General features: G+C 48.5%; 1 protein-coding gene across 2 annotated transcripts in view; it reads left to right on the top strand.

The window, feature by feature from the left end:
* The window catches only part of Runx1 (RUNX family transcription factor 1), a 224,831-nt gene that overhangs the window by 159,223 nt on the left and 41,159 nt on the right, over positions 1-24,449 (top strand). For both annotated transcript variants that reach the window (XM_051150272.1, XM_051150273.1), the window contains one exon: positions 5,328-5,432. In XM_051150272.1, the coding sequence (XP_051006229.1) occupies positions 5,328-5,432 (105 nt within the window). The remainder of the gene's footprint in view (positions 1-5,327; positions 5,433-24,449) is intronic.

Here is a 24,449-nt window from a genome sequence, read left to right as displayed (position 1 = left end):
TCCATCGCAGACTGGCTCTCCTCTGGTTCCCCCCAAGTCTTTCCTCTTCTGGCTGCAACTTGCTGAGAAAAACACTTGAAAGTCTTTCGCTCTCCACGCCCACGTACTTAAAATACCAAGCCCATAGGTCATTTTAATAAGGGAATTTGGCTAATAACACATGTGCGCTTGAGGCTGCGGCTCCCACGTCTGCAGGTGCTGGCCAAGCAGAGCCTTGTCTGAGCAACCATGGGCCTGGGTGGGTGGAGAGCTGAGCCAGTGGATCCTGCGTGCCAGATGTGCCTCTGGCTACCTGGAAGCCATTGTCAATGACAGTGCTCAACCCAGCTGGAAAAATACAAAGGAATAGAGGTCAGCTTTTTATCCAGGGGAAAAATGTCACACTCACGGTTGACGAAAAAAAGTCACCATGGCCTAGAGATACTAAGCAGATGCCCTCATACGCGGTGGTCACAGCGATACCAGGGGGATGACTCAGTTGCTAAAATGGCACCTTCAAATTCATAAGTTTCATTCTGAGAACCTACCTCTTAAAAGCTACATGTATAATGCACATTTGAAACTCCAATTCTGGGCACGTGGAGACTTCCTGAGGCATTGGGGCTCGCTCACTGGTCAGTCAGCCTCATTGGATCCCTGAGTCTCAGGCCAGTGAGAGACCCTATCTCAAATAGCAAAATGGGTGGTCCTTGAAGAGTGACCCCAGAGGTTGACCTGCGGCCTCCACATACGTGTACACTTGTGTGTTCGTGCCCACACATCAGCTGTAACCAGAGCCGTTTGTGAGGATAGCTACCAGCTGACCTCCTCCTCCTAGGTAAACCCCATTACTGATGTGAAATCACCCTACCTGGTAGGCATCACTAAGTGGAAATTCCTCACATCTGTGCATAAAATGATGAGCATAAAATAATAGGAACCATTAGTGGTTCCATGAGTGGTGCCCTTGCCAGAATCCATCATGACAGGATTCTGTCCTAAGTCGGCTAGTCTCCATTAACCAGGGGCTCCTCACAAGATCTCACCTCTCATAAGCCCCATCAGGTCCAAGAGAGACTGCCGCTGAGCTCTGACCTGGTCTCATAGGCAGCTGTCTAGAGTAGTTTGCACGTTAGAGGAGTCACGGGGACAGTTGTCACTTCAGGGAACAGCTTAGGAGTAGATAAAGGCTCCTGAGTTTGGATTTTGCACGGGTGGAGATTTAGGACACCAGTGACAGAAACACAAAGGATGGTGAGTGTGACGCTTGGGGTTGTTTTCTCTGTGTTTAAGTTGGGTGATTAATATTTTTATTATATTTAGTGTGTGTGTGTGTGTAGTAGTGTAGGGGGTAGTGTGGGGGGTATGTGTGTGCATGTGGGCATGTGTGGTTGTGGTGCATGTGTGTGTGGTAGTGTGGGTGCATGTGGTAGTGTATGCATGTATATGGGTGTGTGTGGGTATGTGTGTGCGTGTATATGGGTGTGTGTGGGTATGTGTGTGCGTGTATATGGGTGTGTGTGGGTATGTGTGTGTGTGTATATGGGTGTGTGTGGGTATGTGTGTGCGTGTATATGGGTGTGTGTGGGTATGTGTGTGCATGTGTGTGGTTGTGGGTAAATGTGTGTTGTGTGTGTTGTGACGTGTCTGTGGAGGTCAGAGGATAACTTGGGGGGAGTCAGTTCTCTCTTTCCGCTCTGTGGTTCCCCAGGATGAAACTCAGATTGTCCAGCTTGGCAGTGAGTCCCTTCACCCACGGAGCCATCTTCTAAGGCAAGCTGAGCGATCTTGAGAACATAGCTTCACCTTTCTAAGTCTTGGCCTTGCCCCCTTTAAGGACTAGGTTAACCCATCTTGCTCGTTTCACAAGTCTGCTGTGACAACCAAATGAAGTAAAACATGTGATGGCGTTGGAAACATTGTAAGTTCTGCATACACCTAAAAATGGCGATATTGTGAGCACAAACTTTCCTGTTGCTCTTCAGGGCTTCGCAGGTAGAGTTAAAGAAGGCCTAGTGAGGACAGGGCCGTTCCGGAGTATAGAAACCCCGCAACACCAAGGCCGGATGAAGAATGTTCCCGCACAGTGTGCTCCCACCGAGCATCTCAGAATATGCTCTTGTTTAGAATGTTCACAGGTACAATGAGGTAGAGGCCACGCATGATGACCTGCGTGTGAAGGCCACGCATGACAACTAAAGAAGAAGAAAGGTGCTATAGGAAGGCAGCGTACAAAGATGGAGTCAGTGACCGGCCCTGAGACTACAAGCTCCTATAGAAGGTCAATGCTGGTGACAAGCCCAGGAAGTTGGAAGGAGGAGAGCCAGCCACCCCCAGAGCCTCCTGAGGGAGCCGCTTTGCAGCGACCTTCATCTTGGCCTTGTGGCCTCCAGAGCAACAAGCGAACAACTCTGGGTGCATTGAGCCACAGTGCTGTATTGCATCAGCCCCAAGAGTGCTAGAACTCCATGCCCCTTGAGGTCTTTGCAGTTCCAAAGCTGTTGGCAACAGGAGACATGGGTCACCATGCATCTGTGCATGATGACAGCATGCTGGATAGTCACAGGTTTGGAAAGACATTACCAGAGGGCTTCAAGACACCTTTTAGGCAGCCCACAGCTGGCTTCGGTCACAGGCTCGGATGACAGACTCAGAGAACATTAGCTGCTACAGGCATTCCACAACCATGAGCTGAGAAGACAGTGTCAGACAGCTATAAGCTCCAATGCAGGCATCCCCCTGCCTCAGGCTCAGTGTAAGAGCTATGAGCCATACCACAAATATCCCTTGAACTGAGAGCAAAGGAGAAAAACAAAAGCCATGGGAGAGTCAAGTCCAAATCTTCTAACTCTTGGGCTGGAGGTAGCATCTCATTGTCCCTTCACTCCCTGCAGCCAACACCCCAAACCAGCTCAGGGTCCAGCTATGTCACCAGCGGTTGATGCTGTCATCAAGGTACTTCTCCCTTCCCCCTGTCACTTCCCTGTCTTCTCTTGCTCCCAAGTCTCTTCTTCTTCTTCTTCTTCTCCTTTCACACTTGGAGGACTTGGTCCCTGCCCTCAGGCAGAATAAGCACAGACAATCACAAAAGCTGTCAAAGCAGGTGTCTGAATCAATCAAGGCGAGAGTAATTTGGGGGGGGGGGAGGCTATTGGAAATAGTCACGAGCAAACTCAAGTCTCAGGGAAGGTCACGTGAGAAGCAGGTCAGCGGCCACTGCCTAGGCCGGGACGATGGGAAGATTCCAGCAAGTGGGTCTGAGTGCCTGGAGAAGTGCAGCACTGGGTTCAGGGACCACAGAGTCACAAAGCTGGGGAGCTGAGCTCATGAGCTGCATGGAAAGAGGAGGGTTCTGGGGAGAAGATTCTGGAAACTGACTCTGGGGTTCCATGTTGATGATGTTGATGATGTGAGGGCTTGCTGAGAAAGGAAGGCCCGCTGTGAGGTCTGCAGGACCCAGCCTTACAGCGGCAGGCCACGTGAAGTCTCCAGAGAATGATGAGCAGGTAGCTCCCTCAGGCACCCCCATCAGCACACCACACTCAGTGTGTCCCCTCAGCTTCTGTCCGCCATCCCCCAAGTCAGCTAGATGCTAAGGTAGAAAACCACATGGGATTCCCCCTCCTCCCACATCTGCAGATGTCTCATGGCAAACCCTAGAGCCTGGCAGCAGCTTCGGGAGGTGGGGGTGGGGGCGGTGGGAGAAGGGAGGCCAATGGAGGGGGTAGCAGGAATTCAGGAGCAAAGGCTCCTGGGCCATAAAACCCCAATCCCCAGAAGTCACTCCTGCCTGGTCCCCTGGGCCACTCAAGGTGCAAAGGGACTTCATCACCAGCCTTGCCTGCCACAGCTGTTCTTTTGGTGTAGACTTTAGCACATAGATTATAGATGCCCAGGGGTTATCTGGGGACAACCTTCTTGATTACAAATGTAGTTTGTTGTGGTTCTAGGTTGTATTCTTGGGAAATTTCTCAGCGGCCTTGAGCCATATGAAAGCACACGTGTCGGCTGGAGGCAGTAGGTTTCTTCTAAGGAGGGAGGGCAGGTGGGCTGGGTTTTAAGATAACCAATGCCTTTTGGAGCCAATGGGCACAGTTTGTTTCCCTTTCATTTGAGTTTCATTGCGTGCATAACAGGAGACGTTATGTTGACTGAAGAACTAATATAGGTAGAAGGCTTAACATTGCACTCATCCAAGCACTGGCACTCCACACGGCGCGCTGGGAACAGAGCGGGCGCACAAACATGCGAGCCTTCGGATGCAAAGGGCAGTCGCTGCTGAAACCCTTCGCCTCACTTAGCCGTCGCTCAGCCCACAACTGTATACATTTGGAAATTTGCCTTTACCCGTTTTTCAGGCAGGAACACTGCAGAGTCTAGATATAGTGGCTTGTCAGGGTCAGGCAGCAGGAATTCAAGGGCAGAATCCATCCCCTGAAGCCAGGAGCCCAAGAAGTGATCCCCTGGATTAAACTCTGAGCTGGCCTTTCATAGAGACGTGCAAAGTTACTGAGAGCCAGGCGCACTTTGCTGTGAATCTCAGTCTGCTGACTGCACACCCTCACTCTGCCCTATCCCATTAATACTTTTGTAACACCTGGTATTTATAAATAGTATTGAACATCAACCATCAATTTCTAATATTTACAGAGAATAATTTCTATTTCAGTCTTTGTTGATTTGGTTCCTTTGTTCATTTGTTTTGAGACAGGGGTTCATGTAGCCCAGGGTAATGTAAAGCTAACTGTGTAGCTGGGGAGGCTTTAAACTCCTGAATCTGCCACCTCCTCCGTTAACCTCAGTGCTATTGCACTCAGGTGCGGCGCTGCTCCCAGTGTGCACCATGCTGGCCTAGAGCCTTGCGCTTCATGCTTGCTAGGCAACCGCTCTAACCACTGGGCTACCCCTGGCGCCAGAAAGCCAATCTTTTCTAATCCTCAGAGGTACAGAGTTAAAAGGGAACTATGCTGCTCTTCTTCCTTGCCTGGATTTTTATAAATATCCAAGGATAGCAGAGGGGATGGGAAGATGAAGGGTAGGAGGGACAGCTAAGAGTCCCAGCCTGCAAAGTCACAGTATACAAGTAAATTCTCATCTCTGATCCTGTGGGAACTAATGATTGACTTAAAGCCACTTAACTATGCAGCATGCTGCACCTAGTGAGCCCACTGGGTGCATTCCCGATTGGAAACAGCCAGACCCCCAGAAGCAGCAGGAAGGCAAATCCTGCTGCCCGCAACACCACTACCTTTCCGGTTTGAGGGCTGCACAGCGTAGATTGGCACAATGGGGAGACGCGCAGATCCCCCCCCCCTCACTATGTGCTGTTCTGGTTTGTGTCTCCACAGGCAAGAGCTTCACTCTGACCCTCACCGTCTTTACAAACCCCCCGCAAGTCGCCACCTACCACAGAGCCATCAAAATCACAGTGGACGGCCCCCGAGAACCCCGAAGTAAGTGGGCCCCCTTGGGGCTGGTAGCTCTCTGAGCTGATGTATTCACAGACCCCTCCCCCCAGGTCTCACACACCTGTCTGTGGCTTGGGCCTCCCTCCTGAAGGGTGTCAGGCCCCTGCAGATACAGAGTTCCCTTGTCAGCTCTCTCATTCTCAGGGGTTATTCCTGTGTGATGAATTCTTTCTGAAGCTTTGTCTTAGATGTTGAAGGGAAATTAGGCCAACTCAAATGAGGGAAGAACAGTTTGGAGGCTTTCTGAGGGTGGGGGATAGACCGTCAAATATACAACAAAGTTCACTGTGAACAGAAACAGCGGGTAGAAAATTGGCCAAGTACAGATGAAACAGCAAAGGCCTGAAGGCCAGAGTGGACGGGAAGAGGCAGCTTGCCACCCATGCTAGTGTTAATTTGTTAAGGCCAAAGATGAAACCTGTGAAAATATTCCTTTCTTCTTCCCTAGCACAGATTATTCTAGGATTGTTTAAAATAGAGCCTGGGCTGGGAGGAGAATGCTGGGGGGAAACCAGTAAATATAGAAAGATGATCCCCAAAAAGAGATCCTGTGAAGAAAGTGTTTAAAAAGGGAGTCAGGTGGGTTGTTTAGTTTGAAGGAAAGATGTCTTCAAAATAACTTAATGACTATCTTTGAGTAAACACAGGAGTGACACTCTTCCAGGGCCACACCCTGGCCCAGGATCTGAGGCTAGACTACAGTTCTAAGTCTGTAGGCAGATGAGCCCTGGGTAGACACTAGCTTGCCCCCAAACCATAACAGCCTCCCTCCCCAGGGAAGTGATACTCTCAGAGTCTGGGATGCTGAAAAAGTGGGGTCCCTCCAGTCCCGCAAAGCTATGGTAACAAAAATGAAGCCATTGAGCGCATGGGCCCTAAAACACAGTGAGTAGAAGTCTTCAGCCTTCAGGAAGTTTGAGAACCTCCCAGAACGCCAGTTTCTTCTACAGAGTGTAGGACAATGACAGCATCTTTGTAAGGCTGTGCCATGTGCCTGGTGCAGGACAGGAACTTAGGGCATGTCAGGGGGTCCCAGTGGAGCTGCCTAGCCTCGTCTCCTCCAGGTGACCTGTGCAATGTGGCAGTTCCATTGAGCTTCTGAGGCAGGTCCCTGGGAATGCGCATTCTCAATGGCTATCTAGTGGTCACCATGGCTACAGCAGCATGTCCTGCAGTCATAGCCGTGACTTCTGGTATCTGGACTACCTGTTAGACCAGGTCTCCTCCCTGCCTCCATTTCTCTAATTTCCCTGGAGCGATAACATGCAGAGAACAGCCACAAGGTGTTCACACTGGCCCCCCCTTCCTCTGCTTGCTGAGTGTGATGACTCCCTCCACTTTGGCCTTCTTCCCATCCCCCCATCCCCACCCCACCCACCCGCGCTATTGGGGCCTGTTCTGCGGTTCCTCTTTAACCTCTTTGAAATTTCCCAGCCATGATCAGACTCAGATAGCCCCGACTTGTTGGATAACACACCCTGCTCTTTATGTGTGGAGAACAGACCAAGGTGGCACACAGTCCTCACAACCCAGGTTGGCACTCCCTGAGTTCCCAGAGGAGAAATGGCTACTGAACAGAAGGACCTACACTAAGCATGACAGAAACACCCAAGGGCCATGTCTCAGTGCAGAGGACCTAGGAGGAAGCCAGCCAGTGGAAAGGGGGGGAGGGGCAGGGCTGGGGGGAAGGGGCGGGGCCTGCGAAGGGGCAAAGGTTAGGAATAGGACGTCTCCTTTGGGTGTCTGTGGCTTTCCAAAGCAGTGTGGACCAGGGCCCTGTGTGAGGAAACAGCTTAAGATTAGGGCCCATGATAAGCCTTCTACTCTCCTTCATCTTCCACATGTAGGAAAGACAGGTTTTTACCATGTGGGTTTTTTTGTTTTGTTGTTGTTGTTGTTGTTTTTCTGAAACATTCAAAGAAGTGAGGGAAGAGCTGAGCCTAAAAAACAAATGGCAGGGAGAAGGGAAGTGGCCCCATATGGTGCAGCTGCCTGCCCTGGGAATGAAGTATTGGGATGAAGTGTTTGCCACCCTCCTGTTTTTATAACTTATGAGAAGAGTCGTTGGGAGAAGGGCCCTAGGGCAGCCTTTGGTACCCAGCCTTTCTTCTCAGATGGCATGCTATGTCAAGGGAAGAGAGAAATGGGGATGAAATAAGGCTGAGTGCATCATAGAGAGCTGCTGTAGCCCCAAATATAGTCTTCTGTTTCACAAAAGGCTTCTAGGGGAAAAAATACAAGTGCCGCCAACACCAAAAGCAAGAGTAGGGCATTACTGTTTAATTTTTCTATTCTCTTCTTATTTATTTATTTTTGTCTTTTGAGTTGAGACAGGCTCTTGCTATGTAGTCCTGGTTTGCCTGGAACTCGCTATGTAGAGCAGGCTGGCTTTGACCTTCTGATGGTCCTGCCTCTGCTCCCTGAGTGCCGGGTCACATTTCATACCTGGTAGCGTCCTGATTCCTTCTAGTGGTGTTTCTCCCACCATCCTCCCACCACCACTTTTTGATGCAGTGGCAAGTGAGGACTCTGTGTCCACATGAGGGCAGCTGGACTGATACATCACTCTAGACTAAGGAGGTCTATCCAACCCCTCATTAACGATGGATCATGAATTCTGGATGAGTTTGGCCCAAGAACCCTTGTGTTTGCCAGGCTGAGAAACACTGCAGAGTTCTCTTGCTTGAGGAAATCAAAGACTCAGAGACAAAGAACCTCTGGTCCTTCCAAGAAAAGGAAAATCAGCCCCAGAGAAAGGAAGCAGCTTTGCCAGGTTCAAACAGGATGATGAAGCCGTAGGAGAAGGGGGCGTTTCTCACTGCTGTCTGACCGTGGACCGCTGGCCACCCACACCCCTGTCTGTTTGCCCATTAGGTCTGACCATACCATGCTGTCTGCACTTCTCGTCCTATGAGCCCTCTCTTCTGACCTTGGACTCCTTGTGTGTAAAATGTGGGCTGGCTGTTATGACTCCTCTCATAGAACCCAGCTCCGAGGCTGTAAAGCAGGGCACTTGGTCACCTTGGTGCTGGCATGGTCAGTCGTCAGGACTGGGGCTGCAGTAGGATGCGTTCTCCAGTCCCCAGCCTTCCTGCATCTCAGATAGCTCCTCTTCAGCACCAGTAACCCTCTGCCCCCAGTGAGTCAAAACTTGCCTCTCACACATTCCAGAGGGCTTCTAAGTCTCCAGTCAATACAGAAATGAGTGAGTGTGAAGGGATTAAATTCCCTGGGCGGGGAAGGGAGAGTCATCAGAAGGTGTTTGTTTTCAGGTAGTAAGTAGAGCATTTAATGACTTGTTAACAAGCTGAAAGATAGTTGAAGAATAGAAGATACACTAAAAGGATGGTGGGGCAGAGGTGTGTGTGTGTGTGTGTGTGTGTGTGTGTGTGTGTGTGTATGGAGGTCAAAGGTCAACATTAGCTGGTACCCTCTTCTGCTCGCCACTTGCTGTTTGAGCCAGGCCTCTCCTTGAACCTGTAGCTCCTCCACCGAGTGATGCTAGCAGGCCAGTACACTTCAGGGATCTGTGTGTCTCTAGGCTCCAGCACTGTGCTTACCACTGTGGCCAGTGCAGGGATGGGGTCCTGAGTCCTCACACTTGGGTGGTGGGCTTTTTACTGACTGAGCAGTCTCCCCAGCTCCCCCACCACATAAAAGGATTTTCTACAAGAAGAATTGTAAGAGTTGTTTTGTGTTGCTTCTGTATTTCTAGAAATTGATGTAAAACTCCAGCTCTCAACCCATGCGTCTGTAAATTAGGAAATTCTGGGACTGTTGAAATATGAGACTGTGTTTCAAGATACATTATCTACATATAGTGTAATTTAAATGCAAGTCTTGGTTTAGTGTGACAGGCGACATTGTGCTGAGGAAGTCAGGGGAATTAGCGGCTGGCTGATGCCTCCGGTGCATCCTGGAAATGAGGCTTGGGCAGTGCTTATTATTGGGCCAGGTACCTGTGACATGTGGTTCAGAGCTCACTAAAATTCATGAAAGCCAATAAATAAATGGCAGCTGTGTCGGCCACAGCTCCTGCCCACCTGTAAAGGTGTCTTGACAGGCACTGTCCAAACTCTGAGAGTCTCAGGGATGACAGCAAGGTAGAGCCACTCCGTAAGACTCAGAACTATTGGATGCTAGTCTCCTGATGGAACTTTCCTAGATGAAGCTACCCATAAGAGAGGGCAAGTGAAAGGTCTCTTTGTCAACTAGCTGGGTTTTAGAGAACTCTGTTGAGGTCATTGTAGGTCTCGAAGAGTGTGTGTGGGAGGGGGGAATATGTGTGTTGATGTAAGTGTGCCCGTGGTGTGTTCCCACATGGAGGCTCGAGGTTGGCTGATGTCTTGTGCCTTCGTCACTTTCTTCTACCCTTTTGTTCATTTGAGTCAGGGTCTCTCACTGAACGTGGAGCCTACGTAGCTTAAAATTCTGGCTAGAGGAGTTGGTAGTAAGTCTCCAGAATTCTTGCTGGAGTGGCAGGCATGCACTGCTGCCCCAGCTTTTGTACCTGGGTGCTGGGCATCCAAATCAGTCCCTCATACTTGGGCAACAAACACCTTGCTAATGGAACTGCACCCCTACTAACAGAACTGTACCCCCTACTAACGGAACTGCACCCCTACTAACGGAACTGCACCCCTACTAACGGAACTGCACTCCCAACCTCAGGAACGTGACCTTCTTCTTTGAGTTTGAAGGGAAATAACCAAAACCTTTTACATTCATACGTATGTATACATGTATGTTACGCGGGATCTTTATATTTGACAGGCATTTTCAAGTGAAAAAAACAAAACGCATGAAAGACATCTGTAAGCTTATGGTGATCATGGACTTAAAATTAAGATCGGTAGCCAAGTGTGAAGTGAGAGTGAGTGTGACTTTTTCTGAGGGCTGAAACCGTGTAGATCTTTCCCATTCCTTCCTCTCGGTGAGAAGACACCACACAGCAGTCATCCTTTGCCTGGCACCATTCAAAGCGGAGCGGGCATATTCACTTATAACCTCTCGGAAGGAACTATTGAGACAGCTGAAACAAAAGCTATTCAAGAAGCATATCCAAGCTGGGCCTGGGGGAGGCAGAGGCAGGCAAATCTCTCTGAGTTCAGAGTCAGCCTGGTCTACAAAATCCAGGACAGCTGAGGCTACACAGAAAAACCCTGTCTGGAATTCCCCCCACTCCCCAGAAAGCAGCATACCCACGGTCACCCGGCTAGCGTGCAAGAACGGTTACTGAGGAATCCGGACTTTGGGTTCCACGGACTCCCGTCTCTGTCTCCGAGCACTAAAGTATTTGAGCTTCATTCTGTTGTGATTCCTGTATCTTTGATAAGGAGAGCTTATCGGTGTGGGTGTGACTCCTCGCACATGGTTTTCTGAGAGGGACGGAAGCCCTGCAGCTCTGCAGCTGTCTGCCATCTTGCCCGGAGGGAGTCCCTCCTCCTCCAAGTAGGTGTAATGAGTGCTTCCTGGGCAGTCCCCAACACACAGATGCTGCCACCGCCACATGTGCCAACAGTTAGTTGGCTCTGCAGTCACTGAGGTCTGCTTGGGGACCTGGCATCCATGGGACATAAGCCAGTGATAGTGCAAAGCCTGTACATCTCCCAGAGAAAAGATTAATACCAGAGCAGCCCCGGGGCAGGCATCTAAATAGGGGATCCCCTTTAGCAAAGGGTTCCACATAAAGCCTGGGCACTCGGTGTGTGCTCTTGGGATCGTCACTGCCAATCTCGGAGCTCCCAGGGAATGGTGAAAAATGTGCCTCCCAGGTCCTTGGAGTGTTCAAACATCAGACATGTTATCAGTTCAGGAGAGAACCTTGGTACATAAAGGAAAGTGGAGACAGTTTTTCCTTCCTTCCAACCTAGATGTAAAGCAGAAGAAAAAGACGGTCAAAGCTGGGCGGTGGTGGCACACGCCTTTAATCCCAGCAGAGGCAGGTGGATCTCTATAAATTCAAGGCCAGCCTGGTCTACAAAGTGAGTCTAGGACAGCCAAGGTTATACAGAGAAACCCTGTCCTCTTCCCCCCCACCCCCGCCAAAAAAAAAAGAAAAAAAAAGAAAAAGAAAAGACAGTTCCACTCTGAAGGCATTTCAGCCTAAGCAGGGATTCTGAGGGGCCTTCACCCCTGTATTTTAGTTCCCACTCTGCTAATCTCTCTAACTACCTGAAGACTTAGAGAAGCAGTTCTTAAAAGCATTAATAACAGCTGCGCCTAAGTGTTTCCAGTGAATTCTAGAATCTCTTCCTGTTTATATTTTAGTTATATAAAACGAGACCTAGAGGGGTTTGTAAGCATCAGCATTTCCCTGACTATTGAATCCAGGCTAAGGCCTAGAAGGTTCCCTGGGGCAACTGGGGGTGTGAGAGGACCCAGAAGGGAACATGCCTCTGCCTCCTTAAGTAGCAGTAGTCCACCTTGACAGTACCCCAGTGAGTTCTTGGCCAGGCTCCCGCTTCTGGCCTGAAGCTGCTATCATCCGGGTGGCTCTTGCCCCAGGAAGCAGCTTCTTTCCAGGTTCTGGTAAAAATCTACAGGCGTAGTCCAGACACCTCAGTTTGATGCAGAGAAAAAAAGAAAAGAAATGGGCAACGAATGAAAGGCTGCTCTTCCAAGTGTTTGCTTTCCTTCAGATCACTGCAAAACTGTCTTGCTGCTTAGAAGAAATACCACAGCAGTGAAGCCGGGGGCTAAGCTAAGATGCAGTTCTTGTTAGAACTGATTGTATGGAATGCTAAAATCACACCTACATACATATATGCGTGCATGCATATATACACTATTGTCTACAGTGAGGCTTCTGTTCCTTAATCTTAAAATGTGTAAAAAGATTTCAGGATCTTAACTCTGGGACCTGGGTTTTCACCCTGGCGCCATCAGACCTGTGGGTGTGAACTTGGGCAATTATCTTAAGTACTTTAGCCCTTGGTTTCCTCTTGGGTCAAACTAGGCAATGAGACGAGATAATCTCTAAATTAGTTCCCACTCAAATGGGGGTAACAAAATATTGTCAGCAAAATAGAGATATGGCTTCCTCACAAACAGGGCCCCTGACAGGCCACCACCTCTGAGCCTACCCCAAGTATCACCACCTGTCATGTCATGTCCTCAACCGTGGCTTCTACATTAGTGCTTGCTTTCACAGTTTCCCCCCCTCCCCTCCCTCCCTAGCCTCCTCCCTCCTCCTCCCCCCCCCCTCATGAAAGGGGTTTGTAATTCATCTTCAGGTTCTTTAGCTAAAAGTAATTCACTCAGTGTCCTGTAGCCCTGGTGTTTCTGCCATGCAGTGTGGGGTGATGAGTCTCTGTGGGGGTGCTGATGCCTGGCTCTGTCCACATTAGTGGCACAGGGCTAAGAGGCTGAATAACAGATCACCTCCATGGACTCCGAGAGCCTTTCCTGGGGCACAGTAAGCCCTTAGGAGCCGACAGCTATTACTTGTGTTTAGCCTTAGAATCTTGTGGAAAATGAGAAAACTCCAGACAAAAGCAACAAGAAAAGGGATCCATGAATCCTAAATTTAAAAATTCATGAAGTCGCCTTAATGTTGCATTTTTTTGAGATGTAATTAAACATTTATGTGCTTTGATTTTCTTTTTATTTCAGATTTTGTTTTGTATTTGGGCCCAGTAAATTTCTTTTCTGGCATATTACGGCCCCTTAAAAATACTCTGGCTCTGTTCCTAAGTCCTTCATGGTTCCAACAGACTTGTCCCCAAGTGTCATACTTTGTGGGAAAGCTTAAGAAAAAAAATGTGTCCCAATTGCACAGAAGCTCGTACCTGAGGCCTCAGTCTTGGGAGCTTCCCAGTATGTACACTGTACAACTGATGAAGGACGATGGCACATTGTTCTAAAAAATAGCAGAACTCCGTGCTGTGTGCATGTGCTGTCCTTAGGAGACTTGTTCCCGGAGCCAGCATCTCAGATACCAGCACTGCCACTTGGGAAGGCCAGGCCCTGACATCAAATGGCAGATTATTCGCAGATAACGTGTGTGCAGCCTCCTGTAGACTGCCAGTCACCTCCGGGGCTACATGAATAGCCGGCAGGCTGTGTCATCAGGGCAGTCTGTACATATTCAATACAGGCACTTTTTCTTCCTCAAGTATTTTCAGCCTGAGGTTTAATTGAAGGATGTATCAGCCACAGCCACAGAGGGCCAACTGTGCTGGGCTAAGTACCCCAGGATACCTGCACTCCAGTCACAGCCAAGTTCTGCATACACACAGAGAGAGAGAGAGAGAGAGAGAGAGAGAGAGAGAGAGAGAGAGAGAGAGAGAGAAAGAGAGAGAGCACTCTCTTTCTGTTACTGTGGATGTTTCTCTGGAACACTCAGCTTGCATATTTCCCACAGAGGACAAGTGGCCTCCCAGCTTGCTGAAGGTCTGTGGCCCCTGTCACAGTATAACATGCCTACCTCTCCCCTTTCCAAGGCAATTTCACTCCCCCCCCCCCCCCCCCCCCCCCCCTCCTCGCCTTCCCGCCTCTCAAACCCCCACAGCCTTAGCACTTGTCATTTTGAAGGAACTTGAGTTTCCCAAGGGCTTCAGTTTTCCTGTAAGCTGGGTAGCCGGGGAGACCATTAGTACAAGGCTGGTGCATGGTGTCTCCAAGACTCTGCCAGTATGCCATGCACATAAATGGATTTCCCCCAATGTTTTGGTTAAATACGTAAAACCCGTCTCCTCAGTTTAGATCTGAGCCTAAGTTCACTGGGGCTCTTCCAAACTTGCCTCCGCTTGTCATAAGCTTTGTTTCTGAAGACATTTTGTAAGGCAGCGGCTCACTTCGGGGCTCTGACATTGTTAATTGGGGCCATCAGGAGGAAGGGAGGCGGAGTACAGTCTATCAGTGTGTATTGCCAACTGCCATCAGACCCATGAGAGCTCTGGCCATCAGTCAGGTGCCAGGTGCCTCTTTCACAGTTCACTCCCTGCCCGGTTCACTGTGTAAGGCTTTCCGTGGGGAAACTAGCTGTCAGCGTATCAAACGTTCTGAATCTATGTCCAGAAGGGAAAGCCAAGGTTAAAAAGAGGAAGGACAGCAGGTTACAAAGAAGAGACTTGATACCCTATGAGCATATAGAGGGGGAGGTAATCCCCCTCAGGAGCAGTCATAGGGGAGGGGAATAAGGGGAAAATGGGAGGGAGGGAAGAATGGGAGGATACAAGGGATGGGATAACCATTGAGATGTAACAAAAATAAATTAATTTTAAAAGTAATTTTTGTTATGGATTTTGGGAAATAGTTAATGTTCTAGTGACAACTTCAAAAAATCTACCCCTATAATAATTTGGAAATCATAAAATAAATTTCACTGCAAAAAAAAAAAAAAAGATATTTAAGTACCCAAAGGGAAGTATTTTTCCTGTGCGTTCCTCCTGCCCCCACCGCCCTTAAAGCAGCACCGTGGAATTAATCTCCAACTCCCCAGGCCCATATGAAATAAGTTAATGGCAATACATTAATTTTGTGCTCCTAGGATTTCCATATGCCCAGGTTCCATTAAAGCAAGTATTGACTAAAGACCGCACTGTTATTGAAAAAGTTCAGTGTGCTTGCCTGCACTGAAATGTGGAACCCTGGGTGTTTTATTTGCTTGCTGGATCTTGATTTTATTTTTGTTCGCAGTGGCTTGGAAGTCATATTGTGGTCATTTGAGGCAAAACGTAAACATTTGAAATAAGTCACTTCTTAAAAGTAGGATGACTTTATGGCCTTTTTTGGATTCTTTTATGGGCGTCTCGTTTTCTCTTACCTGTGAGTGGTTTCCTGGCATTTCTGATCCACTTATTTTACAAAGCCAGGAGAAACACACAGAGGGACATTTTCACTCTTAACCCGACTTTGCCTCTGGGGCTCAGCCCAGCATTTCAGAACAGAATCAGAAGGCTCAATAGGGGAATGAAAGAGGGAACTGGAGCCAGATCTGACCTACTGCCTGTGTGCCTTGCTTTCTCCCTCTGTAGAAGGGGTTTCCAGCTGTCCACTTTCCACAGAGAGGAAAAGATTACACACGATAGGCCAGATGGGAACCGTAGCTCCGAGGCTCTGATAACATCTCCATTGTAGAATTTTAACACCATAAGTGGTGCCACACATAGCACTACACATAAGTGCCCTATAAACAGTTAAAGCACACACTAGGAGCACAGGCAGGCCACCTTCCTTCATCCCTAGCCCTTTATTTGCTAAGGGAACCATATGGAACTCTGCTCAAGTGGACACTAAATATGTACCAGTGCTGAGTTATTTAAAAATGGAGGGAAAATCCTGGCAAACTGATTCTTTGGAACATAACAGAACAAGAACCTTTTCTCCTTCAGTGCGACCTATCACTTTAAATCCTGAGGCGCTAGAAACCAAACCCAAGCCTTACTACCTTGTACAACATACATCTCGCCTCTTCAGAGAACAGGCAGGTGTTTCCAGATAAAGGTTTTATCATATGTAGCTCCATTTCTCAGCAGAACCAAACTCTGGTCCTCTGCAAGACCAGTAAGAGTTCTTAACTGCAGAGCCTTCTCTCCAGCCTGACAGATAGCTTCCATCTTGTCTTAACTGGTGGGAACACAGGATAGAACTAGGCATTTAAATCAGCACCGCTGTAAACCTGTACTTTCAGAAACTTTACCTCTGCCATTTGCCTCCATCTGGAGACTCGTTAAGACACTGACAAAGAGAGGAAGTAACAGTGATCAACAGTCGCAAATTTTAGTTAAATTTATTTTCTTGGCTGGGTATGGTGGCGCATGCCTTTAAGTCCCAGCACTCGGGAGGCAGAGGCAGGTGGATCGCTGTGAGTTCGAGGCCAGCCTGGTCTACAGAGTGAGTCCAGGACAGCCAAGGCTACACAGAGAAACCCCATCTTGAAACCCCCACCCAAAAATATTTATTTTCTTTTCCAAAACCAAATAGTTTTTCTTCTACAGCTCTCACAGTAGCAAAACCGCAGAAGGCAGCAGAGCAGCCCTGCTGTTTCTGAGTCCATGCCTGTGTGTGTGTGTGTGTGTGTGTGTGTGTGTGTGTGTGTGTGCGTGCGTGCGTGCGTGCGCGCACGCGTGTATGTGTCCTTTAGATGGCATTTGCCTGAGGTCCAGTTTCAGGGAGGTGAAATGGTACATGCTGCACCTAGTGCCTGTCTCAAAAACTGCAGCTGCTTGATGGATGGACCATGAGCCACTCCATCCATCTGCTGACACGGTGGCTGGGGGCAGGATCAGAGAATCTTTTCTGTTCTGAGAGTGATTCAGCCATTCTCAAAATAAATAAGTACTGGAGTGCCGAGAGAGAAAGAACAGGAAAACATTGAAATCTGAGCCTGGAGGGTGGAGCTCTTCTCAGCATGGCTCCAGAGTCCTAGCAGAGGGCAGTGCCTAGTGGAAAGCCAGCAGATCTTGCTGCCTGCCTCTGAGAGAGTCTCAGCTTCTCCTGGCCCCTTGGTTTTCTCATCTGCAGAGTGGGGAGGGGGGTGTAGTAAGGGCTAAGGTACTTAAGAGCTTCTGAGAGCTTGATTTCATATTTCCAAGAGCAGCCGAACTTGCAAAGCATCCTCTTCAGCCCCTTGCAGGAGACAGGGCAATTGTGTCCAAAAGGAAGATGGAGAAGAGATGTGGTCCCTGGGAGTGTAGGGGAGAGGCAAATGGGTAGCAAGCCGGAACAGAGCCCTGAGGGAGGATGGATCCACTCACCCCAAGCTGTTGCAGAGGGACAGGGATAAAGGCCACTGCAGGATGGAGCGGCTTAATTAGGGGAAATCATCAAAACTATATTTCCCATGACTTTGGCAACATTCAGGAAAAGAAAGAAAGAAAGAAAGAAAGAAAGAAAGAAAGAAAGAAAGAAAGAAATCTGTAAACCCACAAAGTGCTCAATTGTCCAAGCCTAATGGCCAACTTCCCAAAGCTGGCCCAGCAGAGACCTTGGTGTTAATTCCTCAGCCAACTGAAAAAAAAAAAGATGGTGTGAGTTCTGTTGACTTAATTGCCAGAGCGTTGCTGAGCGAAGCTGCCTCCTCCCGCCTCCTCACGTCTTCTGGGCCGGTCCCCATTACCTGCCCTACCTATCTTCACAATCTAGCCACAAACAGCTTTGGTTGACCACACCACTTCCCTATTGAAAGTTAATACTGTTTGACTCATTCTGTGCTGCTTAACCTGCAGCCAAAGAAAACAAGGCAGAGACTAGCTGGCTTGTGTGGAGTCTGGGAAGCCCTGTGCGGCCCTGCTTTCAAAGTCCTGTACAGTAGCCTTACTATATCTCAGCTGCAGCTGCAAAGAAAATGGAGGAAGCAGAAGTGGCCATGGTGGGGGCAGGGGATGGGAGGGTGTGGGGTGGAGGGGCTGTTGAGGGCGGGGCAGAGAAGAGGAAGGGAATGAGGCGGGCCCTCTCAGTTTGGGAAGAGACAAGAGTGCAGTCTGCCCAGTTTTGGGGCTCTCCTGCTGGGCTCCAAAGTTTGTCCTGACACACAAGAGTGTTCAGGCAGAAGAGAGAAGACAGAAGTTCAGGAGACCCACTGAAAAAGTGGGTTTGCTATTGAAGACTTCAGAAAAAGGAGCTGGGTCCCACCTGACCAGCTTCCTATAGGACAGTCCCTAGGTGACCAGGGACAAGGCAGAATGTTGCTCCCGGGGTTGCAAGGGAGGCTGCCAAGCTTCTCTATTCCTCTCCTGAAATGTGGGCAACAGAGAAGGAAGCGGGGTGCTCAGGTCTTGTAATAAACAGAGCTTTCCTTTCCGCTACACCAGGCAGGTCCAGGACTGGCAGTTTTCTTACTGTGGTGCAGGTATATGGCTGCTTGTTGACAGTGTTCTGCTCACTCACCCCTTCCTGGCCTGCAGCTTCCTCCCCTCCCTTCCCCTCCTTTCCCCTCCCTTCCCCTCCCCCTCTCCTCCCCTCTCCTCTCCTTCTCTTCCTCTCTCTTCCTCTCTCTTCCTCTCTCTCTCTCTCTCTCTCTCTCTCTCTCTCTCTCTCTCTCTCTCTCTCTCTCTCTCTCTGCCACAGACCACAGTGGCTGAGAGTTGAGGTCATTCCCAAACAACTTGAAAATAGCCCTTTCTGGGAATGTGACATAAAGCCAGTGGCTTGTTTAAAAACACCTGGAACTGTTGGTTTTTCTTACTAAAGGACTCCACTCAGTGTCTGGCCATGTGCTGGCTCTCTGGTCCCACTTCTTTGAGACCAGCCTAGACCTCCTGTTGGTACTTTTTTTTTTTTCTCTTTGAGTTTAGGGATTGACAGTTCCTTATCCATGCTGGCCAAGCATTCCACCACTGAGCTACAACCCCAGCTTCCAGTTGGTGCCAATGGACAGGCAAGTCAGCAGCCTTGTCCAGCCACTGAGAGCCCTGGGGACTAGCCAGAGAGAATTTCTTTACTCTTTTAGGACAGGGGGACAGAGATCGTTGTTGACACTGCCAGCAGAGCATCCCAGAGAAAGGACATCACTCACTCATTCATCCAGTCTGGTTTTATAGGGAACATAACTCAGCCTTGACGAGGCCTTGGTTTGTCTGGGTTCTATGGGAACAAGCTCAGCACCACTGCTAATATTGCATGGAGCATCTGCTGGAATAGGAGGACAACTCAGAGAAGCGAGAACTGTAGGGTTGCTCAGGCCATGCGCTAAGCATGGAGATGGGTGTGGGGGTCTCTGGGTGTCTTCTCCTGTAGCCAGGGCCCTGTCCTGATGGAGGCCTGAACTCCAGGAACATTTCGGGGTCCATATTTCTGTCCTGATTCTGACTGTGCCTTGCAGCCCAAACTTCCCCTGAAGTCTCTCTGGGTCAAAGCTATAGGAACAAAGATTACATCGGGTTATTTCATCTCACTCTACAGAGGTGGCCCTGGGACCGTGCTTTAAGGAGAACTGATACCACTTGGGTTACAGGTCAGGAGAAGAGATAGTTTTGCCTGTTCCCTGCACCCCACCCACAAGGCCGCCCCTGCCGCCACCCCCACAGAGGACCACTTCGGGCCAAGAGCACAAGATAGCCAGACAGCTTCTGCTCTAAGCTGCAATTACCTCCTTAGTCACCAGACAAAGCAGGAGGCAATGGAGGGCAGTGACTAGGGGGCAACCCCTCTGCTTTCAGGCAGGTCCAGGACACCAGGGTCTCCTGGGAGCCGCCACACCTGAGTCTGTTACTCAGAGCCCAGAATAGGAAATGGTTGTTACAGCTGCTTTTTGACCATGGAATCCAGAGGCTCAGGGAGGGAGGGAGGACCTGCCAGCCTGTTGCCTGTGCCTGTGTTAGGTGTTGGTCTTGATTTGACCTCAGCTAGCTTCACTGTTCCATGTGTGGATTATGGACTACTTTGTGTCTGTTCAAGAAATGTGGGTGTGTGTCACGTATGTATAATATGTGAGATTATATATAGAACATGTTATGTGTATATGTATGTGATAAGCACATGGCCGTACATGCATGTATATATAGCATATATAACATGTGCTACTGTGTATGTGTGTGTAGTAGGCATGTGCTACATACATGTGTGTAGTATATATGTGTCTGTATGTGACATATGTATGTCGTGATGACATATGTACTATGTACAGACATGGTGAATGTATGAGTTGATAGGAATATGTATATATGCATGTATACATGTGTATGGTAGATGTGTATGTAGATGCCTGCAGTGCACATGCTGCAAGCATGTGGTCTATGTAGCATAAGCGTGTGTGTAGACACATGTGCATCAGGTACTCACTGCATAGAAAAGGCAGCAGCCACTGTGGCTGTGCTCAGCTCTGCACAAGGGACTTGTCTTGTTTTTCAGTTTGATGAAAGAAAAAGCTGGTGGGTGTTGGTGAGTGACTTGGCTCCAGCAGGACAGTTCTTCAGGAAACTCCACTGCTCGGTCTGATACTTTGCCTCAACAGGTAGTTTCCTGACAGTCACACTGTAGTCCACACTTTAGTTCTTTTGCCCCCAAATGAACTATTTTTTTCCTTGGTCTAGGGAAGGAAGAGTGGATAGCACTGGCCTTGGGCATCTGATTGCTGGGTTAGCTGGCTGATCAGTCAGCATTTAGCCTTAGTGTGCGGGGCACTCTGGGTACTAAGGAGACAGCAATATCCATGTCTCCATGGACTCAGAGTTCAGGGGACACAGACAAACCACAGTGACACAAGGGTTCTGGGATAAGCCAGAGGCTGAGGGTGAAGCTGGGTGGGTAGAGTTCTTGCTTAGCATGCATGAAGCCTGGAGTTCAATCCCCAGTAATATATAAACCTGGTACAGTGACATGCACGTGTCTCCCCAGCGCTCAGAAAGATGAAGCAGGAGCCTCAGGAGCTGGAGGTCATCTTCTGCTACATAGTGAGTTCGAGACAAGCCTGGGTTACATCACACACACACACACACACACACACACACACACACACACACAGGAAATCACCTAGAGATCATTGAAAGACCACAGGAAGGCATACATGGGGTATATGTATAAATGTGAAGCTATTTACTATTTTATTTTCCATTAACTGATTTATTTATTCACTTTACATCCTGATTACAGTCCACCCGACCTCTCCTCCTAGGCCCACCCTCATGACATCCCCCTCTCATTCCCCACCCCTTTTCTCCTCAGAGATGGGGAGGAACCCGCATGGGTGCCAACCCACTCTGGCACATCAAGTCAATACATCCTTTCCCACTAAGGCCAGACGAAGCAGCAAAGGTAGGGGAAGAGGATCCAACGGCAAGCAACAGAGTCAGTGACAGCCCCCCTCCAATTGTTAGGGGACCCACACGGAAAACAAGCTGCAAACCTGCTACGTATGTGTAGGGGGCCTAGGTCCAGCCTGTGCATGCTTCTTGCCTGGTAGTTCACTTGAGTACCATTGGCTTGGGAATCTACAGGAATCAGGGGATCGGTCTCCCACAGATCCTGGGGGATTGTATGTAACAGCCCACAGCAAATCAGAAGCGTGTAGGGGAAAGGAAGTCCTGCTGCTCATGGGATATTCATGGCCCAGTCAAAGGAACTCCTCCGACCCCCTCTCACACAGATACCTGGCACCAGCACGGTCAGTGGCACAAAGATGTTTCTAGAAACTGATGTTTTAGGGGCCTTTACTCTATACCACTCAGCAAGTGTCTTGTAGTGATGCTGGCACCTGCTCCAGGCAGAGAGGCTAGCAACTGGCTGCAGACCACCGTACTACCGTGGCCTTCCTTATGCTTTGGGAAAACTGAGGGCATAAGTGTGACAGACTTATCATGGCCTGTGATCTAGACTCAGATTGTGTGCCAACTTGTATTCCTTCACTTGAGCAGGGATGGGGGTCACTAATTCTAGGTGCTCTGGGCGTGGGCTGGGAGAATGTCAGAGCTGGGGCTGTTTCTGACCCACGTTCGTCCTCCATCTGGCTGTGTGAGGTGGGCTAAATGACATAACCTCTCTGAACTTGGCTTGCCACTTGTCACTTAGAAGATATGGCTGATTTCTCTGGCCCTTCTCCAGATCTCCAGTGTAACAGCTGTGTCCAGCTCTCATAGCATAATGACAGGAGACAAAATTAGTGGGAGGAGCGATGAAGCGATCTAAGTTCATATAACATTGGTTAATCTATGAAAACATATATAGAATGCATTAGGATATGAGCAAACATTAAATGATATTACATATCTTATTTGTAGTATGTGAATTAATCTAAATGTAGTTTAATTAACTTAAATGGTCACTACATTGAAACATTTTCTTCCTTTGTTCTGTCTCTTCACAATGCTAGAGATGAGCTTCAGGTCTTGTGAGTGCTGGGACGTGGTCTCTCACTGAGCCATACATCTCAGGGCTTTGTAATATGCGAATAATATGCAAGATTAGACAGTACTTCTTAACTTTGAGTTAGCTGGAAGATAGTGGCTTGCTGGCCAGAAGGCTTCTCTGCCTAACTGCAAGACAGTTCAAGGAAGGGTCACAGCTGCACTCAGTGCAGTTAGCTATTGACTGTGACACAGAGAGGTAAACTGTTTCCTACACTTCACTTTCTTAACCAGGGTCATAAACCTGCAGGAAATAAGAAAGGATAAGCCTTTTATACCCAGATCATGTAGCTGGCATTAGGTTGACTGAAAGATATATTCTGAAATGCAGATATAATTTTAAAGTCACCATTACTTTTTGGAGAACCACAATTTGGGCATGCCGTGCACAGGCACACATGCATAGAGAGAGGGGTGAAGTATTTTCAGTGTTGTCATTTTGCATAGACTTTTCCAATCTGCTCACCATGACAAGACCCTAAGTATATGCCATTTAATCCATAAAAAAACAAAAAACAAAAAATGGTAAACTGCCATCAGAAGCTTGAGCTAACATATTGACTGGCTAGTATTTCTTTTTCTATTTTTGTTATTTTTCTATGACTCTGCATGTATAATAACATTCTGAGCAGTATATTTCTTTTAAAAATAGGTAAAAATCATAATAGAAGATTTGAGAGTCCCTTTCAGCTCTGTGTGAGCATCAGTAAGATGCACCCAATCTTCAGTGGCCATAGCTTGAAGCCCCACTCTGGAAATATTCACACTTGACTCCCAGCGAACTCAGAAGGCCAGGCTACCAGCACGTGTGTTTAGCTTACACAGTCCTACAGTGGTCTGGTCCCATGTTGCTTTCTCCGTTACCTCTACAGCCCGGTAATCAGTGAGAGTGAAGAGTGGATTTCACAGTGGGCACTTTCCATACTTTTGTATTTAAAATTCAGGGACAAATTGATATTTTAATAGCATGCAGATCCAGGAAACTAAAGATATAAAGCATTCATTTCCCCCAGCCTGAAACGTTGCTATAGTCCATGCACAACTTTGCAGTTTGGCACACAAAGCCTGATGGTTTCAAAAGAGAATTAGGTGTTCCTCGCCCTCTGGGTTCTAAATGCATCAGGACCACACCTTGAACTTGATGAAGCCTTTCATTTCCCAAGTGCCCCAGTGTTGTAACTCTCTAATACCCTGTGAACATGGGGGTCAAGTTTCCTCCCAGGCAGCACCTCTCCTACAGGCTCCCAGAATGCACTTGGGGAGAGTGTGGAATGAACTATTCCCTAATCCGAAGCATTAAACCCAGCCCAAGACTCTGGCGCTTAGGAAGCAGCTCTGGGAAGCCAGGCAGAGCATTCCTGCCGAAGCAGGCAGGCATCAGTTAATCTCTGTAAATGACTACACTTTTGGCTGGTGTCAGCGGGTACAAAAACAGCTCACATATTGGAACTTTTTTTGTTGTTTTGTTTTGTTTTAAATCACTGAGTAATTAGGAGAGAGAAATAAAAATAAATAATATCACATGCGTTGGCCACATAGCAGCTTGACCCAAATAGCTCGTTCCTGTTTGGGCTCTCAGTGACCATGTCCGCAGGTATACAGAGGCTGATAGACTCTTCAGAGGCTGCGCAGAGATGCTGCCACACCTGATGCAATGAATTTATAATGCTCTCTCTCTCTCTCTCTCTCTCTCTCTCTCTCTCTCACACACACACACACACACACACACACACACACACACACACACACCCCACATCCTTCCCCTGGCCACACACTGTCCTTCACAGAGTTCTTCAAAATGCCACTGGGTGCTTTAGGAATGTGAAGCCGAAACAGACAAAACCTGCCGGAAGCCCTCGCTGGGCCACATTCTTTCTGAGACCATACAACGCTGCGCAAGAGTCTGTTTCCTACCATTCTTTTTTCTCGATGGCAGGGGGCCACGATGGGGACTTAAAAGGGTCCATCACAGGCTTTGAATGGTTTAAAGGTGGGACTGTTTTCCTGCCAGAAAGCTTGAGGTTTTCCAGTGTGGCGAGGAGTGAGACTCTGGCGCAATGCAAAGAGTGGGAAGGAGCCAAAGAAGACTGCGTACCGCGCGACATATACTATGCCCGAGTGAGGTAGACGGGTCTAGAAAAAGAAAGTTTTGTACTTCTGCTGGTTTAGCTCGGGACTTGGCTTCTTTTGTTCATTGAGCCTTAAGAGAACTCTC

Source organism: Acomys russatus, chromosome 8, assembly GCF_903995435.1.
Source record: "Acomys russatus chromosome 8, mAcoRus1.1, whole genome shotgun sequence".
NCBI classification, from domain to species: domain Eukaryota; kingdom Metazoa; phylum Chordata; class Mammalia; order Rodentia; family Muridae; genus Acomys; species Acomys russatus.
This window is presented reverse-complemented; position numbering and strand designations above follow the sequence as displayed.